General features: G+C 32.7%; 1 protein-coding gene across 1 annotated transcript in view; it reads left to right on the top strand.

The window, feature by feature from the left end:
* The window catches only part of ATRNL1 (attractin like 1), a 471,655-nt gene that overhangs the window by 113,192 nt on the left and 345,552 nt on the right, over window positions 1–12,911 (top strand). The window contains exons 16-19 of the mRNA XM_015815816.1: window positions 1,875–2,088; window positions 3,856–4,044; window positions 7,349–7,567; window positions 11,781–11,918. Coding sequence (XP_015671302.1) covers window positions 1,875–2,088; window positions 3,856–4,044; window positions 7,349–7,567; window positions 11,781–11,918 — 760 coding nt within the window. The remainder of the gene's footprint in view (window positions 1–1,874; window positions 2,089–3,855; window positions 4,045–7,348; window positions 7,568–11,780; window positions 11,919–12,911) is intronic.

Here is a 12,911-nt window from a genome sequence, read left to right as displayed (position 1 = left end):
GTTTTAAAATGGTAGCAGGAGAGCCCTATTAATCTGAAATATTTCTCATCATTTGAGTATTAAAATGTATGTTTTCCAATAACTTAATTAATTCATATATAATTACTGAATGCATTACAGTTAATTAAATAACCAAGTGAAAAATAATCTTGGATATGTCAACATTTTTTTAATGATTAGTAATAATGAGCATTCTAAAATGCTAACAAAATAATGAGCATTTGATTTAACATATCATTCCTTTTCTTAAATGACCAAAGGTAAAAATAAATCACCAATAGCTGAATTCATATATCCTGCTCAGCTATGTCATTGCTTGTAGATTATGGCTGCAGGTAGCCCTCCCATAATTTAACTTAAATATGTTATGTTAAACATAAACATAATATAATGTTTCCCAACCATAGCAACTATCAATTATTTGAGCCTCTATTCCCATAATTTAGCAATCATTATTTTGGGTGGGAATTCTGGGAATTAAGGATCACACATCTGGATGTTGCCTAGAGAAAATACTCATTTACAAAGTATAGTAAAACCTCCCAGCTATCCTTTCAAGTTCTCTTAACATTTTATAACCTATTACTTTACTGTTGTAATTTTTCTGCACAAGTGGATATGTTTCCAAATGTATTTCCTACTGGCTGGATTAACTCAACATTTATATTTGGTGGGAAAGCATAACATGGCATGTGATCAGTTTTTATCAATATGTAGATATTACTTACATATCTCAAATACTGGCCAACCAAGTGATGCTTCTGAGATTCTGCTTGGTATCTGCATGCTTTTTGAGTGTGGTTGAGAAAGTACTGATTTAAATTTAACCCTCTTAATCCTTCTAAGATTGAATGACTGTAGATTAAGACTTAACTGTTGTAAAAGTCTCCATTTCTACAAACTGATCCAGAGTTATAAGCTGGCTTTCATGCCTAACCGATGAATAGAACTCCCATTCTTCCAATATCTAACCCACTATCTTAACTGCTACAGTTAACTGACTTTCAGATATAAATAAATTTGTTTTTGTTTCCTACTTGTTCTGTTGTGTTGATGTGTTGTACATCACCTAGAGTTGTTTGGATGATTGAAATGATTTATAAATTTAACTAACAAATTTGAAATTGGTCAGTCAAAGAAGATGTCTACCATGTAACCCAATTTTGCACACATACTTTAAAGCAGACCTGGGAATTTTACAGCCCATGGGCCATATCCAGCCTACTGGGAGTCCCAGTCGGCCTGCAGCATCAGTAGCATCAGCAATGTGGGGGGCATTGAGGTGAAGACAGGACATCGCTGCAGAGAGAGGGGCAAGGCATTGGTACAGAGTTGGAGGCAGGGCATCAGCAGCATTGGGGTAGGGCGGTATCAGTGGGCAGCAAGTGGCCCTCCACAACAATCACAGTTTCTCATATGGCTCCCTGGGGAAATTAAGTCTCTACTCTTGCTTTAAAGTGTATGTAGAAAGAAAAGGAATATTTGTTTTTCTTCCTAAATGAATGACTTTTACATATCTATAAAATTTACCTGTGTTTGTCAGGATTTGTGGCTATTTTGTTTTTATGTCTTCATTTAATTGTTCTATATTAGCCACTAACAATAAACTGTCAAGTGGAAAATAGTGCCATGTGTACTTGCTTTGAAATTAGAAAAAAAATAATCTTAATTAATACCCAACAATAAATAATTGTGCTTAATGTATTTCATAAGATTATGATTTTCTGTGATTATAATATATTTTAATAATATGAAATTATATTTCACATAATTTGAAATGGTTGTGCAAAGTATCATTAACATGGCTGAAGTAATATGTAATAAAATATCAATCTTTGATTATTCATATGGGCTTTTTGCATTCACCTTTGCAGAAAATATCTCCTTGGGTGGGTCTACGCAAGATTAACATCTCCTACTGGGGATGGGATGATATGTCTCCCTTTACTAATACAACACTGCAGTGGCTTCCTGGAGAACCAAATGATTCTGGATTCTGTGCCTATCTTGAAAGGGCTGAAGTGGCAGGTTTAAAAGCAAATCCTTGTACAGCTAAGGCTGATGGCCTTGTGTGTGAGAAACCTGTTGGTAAGAAAGCCTACTATATGATAAATATACTTGTGGAATACTTTACATGTCTTTAGTATTGCATTTTGAATGGAACGAGCATTGATTAATTTCCAGGAGACAGCTGCTGAGTTGTATTTGTTTAAATTACAAAGCATACCAGGGAACGTTTCTTTAAATATATATCTTATGGCATTGAAAGGTTTTAACTGGAATCTTAGACTAAGTTCACAGGTCATGCACTTTGTACAACAGAGTAATAGATTTTTTTGTGAAAATTATTCTCTATTTTCCACATCTGCTTCAAGCAAAATAATTGTAGATTCTACACAACGACATCAGCAGACATTTGAATTAAAAGCCCTGTGTAAGTGTATTAAATGTAGTATAGATGCAGATTTATATGAAACAAAAGCTGTAGAGTTCAATTCAGTCAGATGGAATGTTTCCAGGTGGAAAGTGTGAGCATAAATAAATGTTATGCACTAAATAGATTAGTCTTAGAATTAGAGTTTATATATACCAGAATCACAAATATAAAATGAATGCATGGTACAAATATAGTGCACTTGTGACAGAACTGAAGCAAAAACAAAACAAAACAAAAAAATAGAAAGAGAAAAGAATATTTTCTTTTAGAAAAGTGGATTTTAGAAAAAAAGTATTAAGAAAGCCAGAGAAAGATGGGTGATGAAAGCCTTGGGCAATGAGAACAATGCATAAAAAATGAATGCAAACTTCAAACATCTATCAAGAAGGACAAGGACAGTTATATAAGTTAAGAATGTCAACAGATAGGGAAACACAGGTAGAAGAAAATGGAAGACACTTTTAAGAAGATCAGAAAAATGCCAGGAAAATTGATTTAATCAACATAAAGGCTTTCTCAATTGCAATTGCATTTGACAAACATCTATAAGATTATGAAGGAGAAGGAGCTCTATGACAAGAAAGGTAAGAAAAGCCAACAGTGTTATTCCCAGTGATGATAGATGACTCTTAAAGCTGGATACTAAGAAACAGTGAGAGAAGGATGATTGATGTCTTAGAAGTTTACAGTAGCGTGTTTTGTAAGAAGTTCTGACCAGTTGGTCCTGGTGGTATGGAATGGAGAGACAGACAATAATTTGAGTCAGTCAATGGGCAGAACCTCACATAGTTTTTATATTTGTGGAGTGATCGCAACAAAGTTTGTTCAATTATCTGTACCGTATTCTATGAAAAGTTATAGCCAAATAACCAGAAAAAGGAAGCACAACTTGTTTAGGTTGATATCAGGCAGCTTTCCTTCATCTGATTGTAGCCAATGAGCATGAGTGTTTAGAGAGCCAATCAGGTGTCATCTTGTTTTGGCAATGAGCCAATCAGATCACAGTAGGATTCAGTTATTGTCATGTATTGAAGCTGAGAGGAGGACATTTGTCGGTGTGTTATGTGATCGCTATCAAGTTGGTTGGGTTTTTGGGGGGTTATTTCATTTAGAGAGCTTGTAAAATGTAATAAAATTAAAGTAATGTTGCAAAGAGTTGACTGGTTGCCCAGAAAGTGATGTAAAATAGTATTATTAAGTGAACAAGGCTACAGTTATAAAAAATTATTAGAAAAAATGGTGGAAACTTAACCAAAGGTGGCATTTCTACTGTACACTTTTCCCAAAAGGTTTCCACAATTTTGGCCACTACTGTATATATGTATCTACACACACATACACACACACACACACACACACACAATAATTCAGCAAAAATACTGAAATTTCCTTTTTTTATTATTTTCTTTTTCCTTCAGTTAGTCCAAATCAAAATGCTCGGCCTTGCAAAAAGCCATGCTCTTTAAGGACAACATGTTCCAACTGTACCAGTAGTGGCATGGAATGCATGTGGTGTAGCAGCACAAAACGATGTGTTGACTCAAATGCTTACATCATCTCCTTTCCATATGGCCAGTGTTTGGAGTGGCAAACTACCACTTGTTCTCGTAAGTATTTACGCTGACGTGAATGAAAATATTTAGGGTACTTAATGGAAATAAAAATGCTAAAAGGAATAGCGCAGTGTAGAGTGTTTCTGTTGAGATTTCTGCTAACTAGCGACCAAAAGTTAAAAAAAAAAGAAGCCAAAGCACATGTTCAGACTAATATCAGACTAAAATTAAACCAGTTATTTTTTCCCCTGTATGTTTAGATAATCATGCACAGCTCAATACTTTGTTTCTAGAATGTCTCAAAATCAATAGGATTTTAGTTTTCTTCTTGAAAGCTATGAGAGCTGGTAGAAGTAATAGTCAGACTAATGTTATGACACAGTATAAAACTCCCAATGATAATGGTGAATAAAACAATTACCTTAAAAAGACAAGCATCTGAATATGGAATTGAGCTGGAAACTTGTATTCAATAGCAATTTGGTTTGCTACTTAAGTAATTTATTTATCTAATTTTTTTGAAATAACATTATACTCACAGGTAGGGCTCGATTTGTGACCCAAAATTTCTGTTGCTAAGTGAGACATTTGTTAAGTGAATTTTGCCCCATATTATGACCTTTCTTACCATTTGTCAAGTGAATCACTGCAGTTGTTTAGTAACACAATTGCAAAATGAATCTGGCTTCCCTGTTGATTTGCTCATCAGGAAGTTGCAAAAGGTGACCACATGACCCTGGGACAATTGTCATAAATATGAGTCAGTTGTTAAGTGTGTAAATTTTGATCACATGATCACATAGTCATAAGTTAGGTTTTTTCAGTGCCATTGTAACTTTGAATGGTCACTAAATGAACTGTTGTAAGTCGAGGACTACCTGACTACCAAATATTTTTTGTTTATTTATTTAATAAAATTTATACAGCCACCCAATTTACTCTCGATAATGTTATAAAAATATCCAAATTATTAAGGAATACTATACTATTCTGCCCTCAGAAACTCTCATTTTGATTAAGAAAGTTCCTATTCCTTTTCTTATTTCAAATAATACATGAGTCACAATCATGTCTCACATTTGTTTTGTTCAGCTTGAAAGTAGGATTCAATACAATAATATCCCAATTTGGTTCACTGTTCATTTGTTTCATTCATCTCATCCATTTGTTTCTCTAATTTTGTCCTTTATTTTCAAGCAGGGCCAGATAGAATTGTGAAGTTTTATATCATCAGTATACATTATTTATTCTGACCTATTAGCAGCCTTATGCTTCTAAAGAAATCTGACATAATCCATAAATTTTGAAACTTTTTTAATGTTGATTGGGAAAACAACAACAAGGGATTAGACCTAACCCTTTAAAGATGTTAGTTTAATTTAGGGTACAAAAATGATAAAAAAAATTCTGTTTTCCATTTTGGTTGCCAGCTGACTCTGTCCTGGGGAATCCAGTGTTGCTAACTTTTATTATGCTGAACATGACCTAGAAATTATTAGCTTCTTGCTGTAGTCAAATATTCCTAAAAGGATTTGGACAAATTGGCAGAACTCCAGAAAATTGTTAACAAATTTGCTTCCATCCCCCTGTCCAGAATTTATATGGACAGGGTTTTTTTAACCATTTTTTTTATTATTAGCCCATTTCCATTGTAGAAAAATTGAAACTGATAATGGAAATTGGCAAATGATGTGAAGCTTCTGGAATTACTAAATAGCTTGTATATTTGCTCTGGTCTAATCAGTCCTGAGCAGCTGATGCCACTAAGTGTAAATATTGTTTGTGCATGTTTTGAAAAGTACCTCTTTCCTGTTTGATTTAATGAATTAAACTTGGATGTTTTAGGTCTACTCTTATTTCCCCGTAGAAGAGTTTTGAATTCAGCTTTTGCAAATTTCAGGATTTAATATTTGTTTTCTTGATAGCAATCCTATCCAGGCTACCCTTTTTTTGTTGCGTTTAAAGAAAAGACATCTGAAGAACTCTGTTGAATTTAGTTGTCATTTTAGACACGGCTACAAAGATATATATTAAATAAATCTAATAGGGTTTATTACATCAATTCAATAACATACAGAAAGAATTGTATTTTTAGCCAGTAAAAAAACTAAAATTCCACATTCCAGCCTTGCCCATTTAATAAAGGTGATCCTCTAGAACGGAGAGCAGTAGACACTGGGGACATCTCCATTGCTGTAAATCTTTGAAATTTTTGTGATCTCACCTTGAGCACTGCACATGAGTTTGGCAGCTATTATGCAAAAAGTTGGTCAATTTTTCATGAGATCTTGCAGAGTTTTGCTTCATGCCCACAGAATTTGATGAAATTTTAACAGTTGCTTCAAATTCTTTTACCATTTTAATTAAGATTTAACTGTGGGAAACAGTTGAGGGCCTAGTATTTATTGGAGACTGAGTTGCCAGCTTCTGAGCTAGAGTTTGCTTCCATTCAATTGAAACAATCTGACAGCAAAAAGTTTATGCATGCGTCTTTTTAACCCTGCTGGCAGGAAATCTCAAGTCATGGTCATGATGTCATGCTTAATGACTGGGTGACTTGCTTAATGACTGTACCCATAACTAACATTTAAGTTGGGCTTGGTCACATATTTCACATTATGATTGTATATTTTGCAATGGAGTTGTTGGTTGCAGTTGTGGTTGCTAAGTGAGGACTACCTGTATTCAAAATACAGCTTTATATAGCTTAAGTATTATAAAAGAAAAAAAATTGATTACTACAAAATTATATTCTTTAGTTCTATTTTTGCCAAGAATAAATATTGGTTTATCAGTTATTTTTCAAATGCATTTAATTAATAGTAAGATGTTGCCATTCTACCCTATATTAGTTTGTGCTATAATTTGCGGCTGCTTCTGGAGGGTATTTTGTTTTCTTGATGTCACTAATGGCATTGCAAGAACAATTCTGGGTCAGCAACCATAATTTTAATTTAGAAATGTACTTGAATAAAATTTTAAGAGACATGGACTGTCTGCTCCATATTATGAAATTATTTGTGCAATGTCTCAAGACATCAGAGAGAGAGAACAAATTGAACAAACTAAGTAGAAACAAAAGCCTATGTAAATGTTACCATTTAGCTCTTTTCACTGAATGTGTAGCATTTTCTGCTACACAGTGACAAACCATTTTAAGAAATCCTACCAAGAAAATTGCAGGCATTTATACTTCTATAGCCATAGACACATACACTAGCTAGATATGATGGTGGTAATAAAATTAATTGTATCAATCTAATTTCTTAAAATTAAAAATTGAGACTTAAAAGTTCTAAATTGGCTTACTCAGACTCAGCTTTTACTGATTATTTTTTTTTATCTTGTATATTTACAGCTCAAAACTGTTCAGGGTTGAGGACTTGCAGTCAATGTCTGGAACATCCAGGATGTGGGTGGTGCAATGATCCCAGCAATACAGGAAAAGGCCATTGTGTAGAAGGCTCGGCAAGGGGGCCAGTGAAGTTCAGTGGGATGCATTCTACTGAAATAGTTATTGACAACAACCTTTGTGCTAAAGAAAAAAATTACGAATGGTCTTTTATCCAATGCCCAGGTATGGTGAATTTGTTATTGTTGTTATCACTTTGATCAGTGAAATTATGGAAGATTAATTTCAAAAGTCGGATAAATTTTGGATTGAGATATGGGAAACATAGTTTGTTGGTTAGTTTATTAGTATATTTTTAAAGTTTTTCAAATATAGATCCTGATCCATAAAATGTTCCTCAGTTATTCTTGTTATCTACTTTTAAAAATGATGTCAAATTTCAAGTTTGTTAAATCATACTGAACATATATGCTATTATGTTACGAAAAGTGAGTCAAAAAGTTATCTTTTTTGATACTCCTCTTCAAGTGTTGTTTTGATTCAGACAGAAATAGTGTAAACATGTTGTTGTTTTTAAAGTTTTTTTTATGACTAAAGCTAGGACATAAATATTTGTATGGAATTTTCTTTGAATACCAGGCTAGTAATACATATGCATAGAAATTTTAGCACTTTATATATTGATAAATTTATAGTAAGAACAAAACTTATATAAATCAGACCACCTTTGGAGGCTGAGCATTCTGGGAAAATTCAAAATGTTCCACCATGCTAATTTAGTCATTCTAGAGATTATCTGGCAGTTTTCCAAAATAAAGAGGAATAGAGTTTTGGTGTTCAGATATGTAACAGATACTACATTTAGCTGAACTCTTAAGAGAGTAAGCATTTGATTACAATTCAGTTTCGCTATAGCATCTGGGATAGTAAGTACAGTGAACATTTAATTCAATTATTTATTTATTTTTAAGGTAACATGTACTCTTTTTAAAAAAACATTTAGATTGCTATCAAAGCAACCACATATAATATAAATCAATTAAGACCACAATTTATTTTTTTAAAAAGCAAATGAAATTGTCCTTTAAAACAGGCACGTATCCTATAGGCCTAAGACCACATATGGGTTTCGGTGTTACATGAAAAACCCTCTACAAGAAAATAGTTCAGATCAGCCTCACTTAATACGTTTCATGGAACAGGTAGTGGAAAAAATGTGTCGGAAAAAGCAGGGAAGAGCCATTTCAGAAACAGAATGAAGTAGTGGTCTTGTCAGCCTTTCCATTTGGGTCTGCTTAACTGTTCCTTTAGTCCCAATTGTGGTCCTCAACTTAAATAAAAATAATAATGATAATTATTCATGCTTAAATTCCACTAATAAAAATACATATCGCTAATGTTTCCAAAGGCTGACAGAAATAAATGTGCTAAAGTAATAACTATTATAGCTTAGATTATGTACAACATGCAGCAGCATCTATTACTATGTATTTTGTTAAACAATGATATTAAGTATTGACTATTAACACAAAAATAGGCAAAATTGAAAAAAGGGCATTTATTGACAGCAGTAGAGTACTTCTTGCTGTTAAAAAACAATTCAAATTTGGCTACTGTTATGATTATAATAGTGGATTATTTTTAATAACCTAACAACATTTTTTTAAACACACACACACACACACCTATACAAAGAATTAGTGTCAAAAGGATTGACAATCAGAAGGACAAAAGTGAACATATTTCAAAAACTTTCAGGTCTTATGCAAGATCTTTATCTTCATCCAGATTGGTAGGTTTATATTAATGGTTACTAGCAATGCTATTTAAAATTATACGTTGTTGATTAATTAGTTTAATTTAACTCTGTTCAATTGATACTGAATGTTAAAGACTCCACAGTTAGCTGTTCTCAAATTGTGACCATTAATTAAATTACACAGCAATCTTTAGTTAATCAGAATTATAGGAAGTAATTCAATAAAAATAATCAAATATAGAATCAAAACAGTTTAGTTGTTCTCCATGTTAAGGAAATGAATGTAACATATAAAATCAATGAGACTAATCACATTAACCTCTTTTTATTATACTATCATTGAAATATAATTTGTTTTATAGGTGAAGCATAAAGTATAATGAAAATTTCTTATTGAATTTACCTATTTCAACTGTACATAGAAATGTAGTAAAACATAATCACTGAAAAACAAGCAATTAGTATTTAAAGAAATACTGATAAATATTAGGTAGAATTTCTTTCTAATTGAAACTAGAACATCTATGTGACAAAAGCAAGAGAGAGATAATGTTATCATAGTTATATGTTCAATGGGATTATTATTTTGAATTTTCAAATGTTTTAATCTGGCATGAACTTAATTGATGCCATAGAAATCAATCAATCATATAAAAACATCATGTAATAACTCATAGTTTGATTATCAGTGTAACTAGTGCTTAACATATTAGTTTAAATTAAATTCACTTAATTCATTGGGTTGAAAAATTAGTGGAAACTACCAGGAATTGATCATACCCGTATTTGCATAGATTTACATGCATAGTTGTACATTTTCAATGAATTGAGAAACATTTGAAATCAATAGTTACATTTTCAACTTAAAACAGAAAGCCAGTTATTGTTATCAAATCAAATCAATTGATGTTATCCTCATCAATTCAGTCATTTGGAACAGCTCTGTACATGTGTTTTTAGAAAACATTAATTTGGTTTTCTTAATTGATATGAATCATTCAACTGGATCAAAGCTAATTTACTTATTCTTTAGTACCATGCCTTAGGTTTTATTTCTTGTCATGCTTCTATAAAAAAGATTTGTGGGTAATAAATTATATACTTATCTCTAAAATAGCTCACTGGATATAAGCAATATACAAAATTGCGGTACTTACTTAAGCTCATCAGTGCATCTGTGGCTAAATGTCAAAATATACTTGGGAACTCAATTTTGTATGAAGACTCAAAGTATTTTACCAGTGACACACATTATAAAGAATGTTTTCTTCTATCAGCATAATAATTGGCATTTATATAATAGCTCATGTTGTGTTGTCGCATTAATGATTCAAAAACTGGTCCTGTCTACATATTCTTATTAGTTGCAGAGCACCTTTTCCTATAGTTCGCACAGTCCTAATACATCGTATTGCCTAATAACACATCTCCAAAAATCTATAGCTATCAGCAATATAGCCATAATCAAAAACTCAGGAAATTGGTAACTTGATGTCAAAATCAAAGAATAACTTGATGTCAAAATCAAAGTATTGATTTTTGAAACTTTTTTGAGTTTCCCTCACAGTATGAGGAATTAAAAGTGATCTCTTAAAATGTCAGAGAGATGAAAAGGCAGTTGACTGTGAAGTGAGATTGTTTGAAGGAAAGGCCTTGACTGGCAGATGCAAGCAATGTTTAGGTTTGTACATCAGCACAACCTTGGTATAACACTTATTTTGCTTTATGCTAGCCACAGAGTGTGAAAAAGAAACAGAAACATAGCTATCAAAAGAGAAGCAGCAGTAAGCAGAGATGCTATATTAGTACAGGGCATTGTGGATACCAAGGAATAATGATCCATGTAAGTTAACAACAGGGTAATTAGTAATAAGGGCACTCAAGAGAGGCTAAGAGGTGAAAGTTGACTTTCATGAATATTAAGTGCTAAATCAGTTCAGTTCAGAATGCTATGGTGGGATATAATGGTTTTTCCTAGGATAAGAAACATGATATTGCTTGTGCAGTTTTTGAACAAGTATAGCAGGACCAGGCAGCTGGCTAATGAGTACTTGTGAAAGAGATTTGCATATTTAATCTACTACAGATTTCACCAGGCACTGTACCACCATAGGCAAAGAAAGGAATCTGGGTTACTGGACACTGCTGCTGCTATAGGAAGAAATGGACTGTTTTTCCATGGGTTGTTTGACAATTGCCTCTTTCTATGGATCTCCTTCACTCTCTTCCTTAATATATTCTGCTAATTCCTGGGGATATTTGGAGTACAAAGGCCAGCCCTTGATCTGAAGGTGTTATATGGCCAACAGCTATGTTCTTTTATAGCAGAGCTGCCTCATTACATCTTCTCTCTGTAACTGGATTGCAATATATATATTTCTCTGCATTGCCATCATTGTAGCAAAGGAACAGGATCTTGTAGCAAAGGAACGGGATCCAAGGTTCCTCATAAACGAAATTAGATTGCACATAGGCAAGTAATATATCCAAGATATATTCTTTATATTCGTATATTCTTCTCCATCAACTACTCTAAATTTATATTTATTCAGTTTACTAAATTCATTTGTTGATTAAAAATGCTAATCACAGTGTTCTGTACTTTTTAAGAATGACTGTTCATTTTTTTGTCTTTTCCCATATATATGTACACATTTATTTATTTTATTTTAATTGCAGCTTGCCAATGTAATGGACACAGCAACTGCATTAATGGCAATGTATGTGACCAGTGCAAAAATCTAACTACAGGAAAACAGTGTGAAACATGCATGCCCGGTTATTATGGAGATCCAACAAATGGAGGACAGTGCACAGGTAATATTGAGGAGTTTTTCAAGTTCACAAAGTTCTAGTGTAATAGATGTACCCAATATTTAAATGGGCACTGTTGGTTTAAATAGATATTTGAAAATTGGGTGATGCTTCAATGCTAGACAATACTTGATAAACAAGTATTTATCCCTCAAATAGAAAGAAGATACATTACCAATCCTGAAGATATCCTAAAGAATATGATTATGTCACTGGAAACACAATGATATATTGTTTTAAAATATAAATATAATAATAATTTACATAATAATAAAGTTGGAAGGGACCTTGGAGGTCATATAGTCCAATCCCCTGCTCAGGCAGGAAGCCCTATACCATTTCAGACAAATGGCTCTCCAGTGTCTTCTTAAAAGCTTCCAGTGTTGGAGTATTCACAGCTTCTAGAGGAAGGTTGTTCCACTGATTAGTTCTAACTGTCAGAAAATGTTTCCTTAGTTCTAGGTTGCTACTCTCTTTGGTTGGTTTCCATCCATTGCTTCTTGTCTTGCCTTCAGATGCTTTGGAGAATAGCTTGACTCCTGTTTCTTTGTGGCAACCCCTGAGATATTGGAACACTGCTATCATGTTACCCCTTGTCCTTCTCTTCATTAGACTAGACTAGACTAAATAATAAACATTCATGATAAATGGATGCAATCAATACATCACTTAGTTGCTGTTTTATTTCCAATTTATTTTGAATTCATTTACTGAATGAATAATTGTTGATGGTGAAATATTTAGGAAAAAATAGAGTCGTATTTACCCTATAAGATTTTGTAGAATTGGAATTCTGTATTTACATCTCAGAATAAACTTTATTTAAATAAATGGAGTTTATTTTTGAGTCGACTTTATATGATTGCTTGATTATATTAGCAAACTGATAAATTTAAAATTTAAATAATTGGAAGATAATATAATTGAAAAAGCAGAGGATTTTAAATTCTTAGGGTAATTACTCTTCAGCTAATCTTAACTTTGAAAAATTAAAAT

This window comes from Protobothrops mucrosquamatus, unplaced genomic scaffold (assembly GCF_001527695.2).
Source record: "Protobothrops mucrosquamatus isolate PMUCROS unplaced genomic scaffold, P.Mucros_1.0 scaffold378, whole genome shotgun sequence".
NCBI lineage: Eukaryota > Metazoa > Chordata > Lepidosauria > Squamata > Viperidae > Protobothrops > Protobothrops mucrosquamatus.
This window is presented reverse-complemented; position numbering and strand designations above follow the sequence as displayed.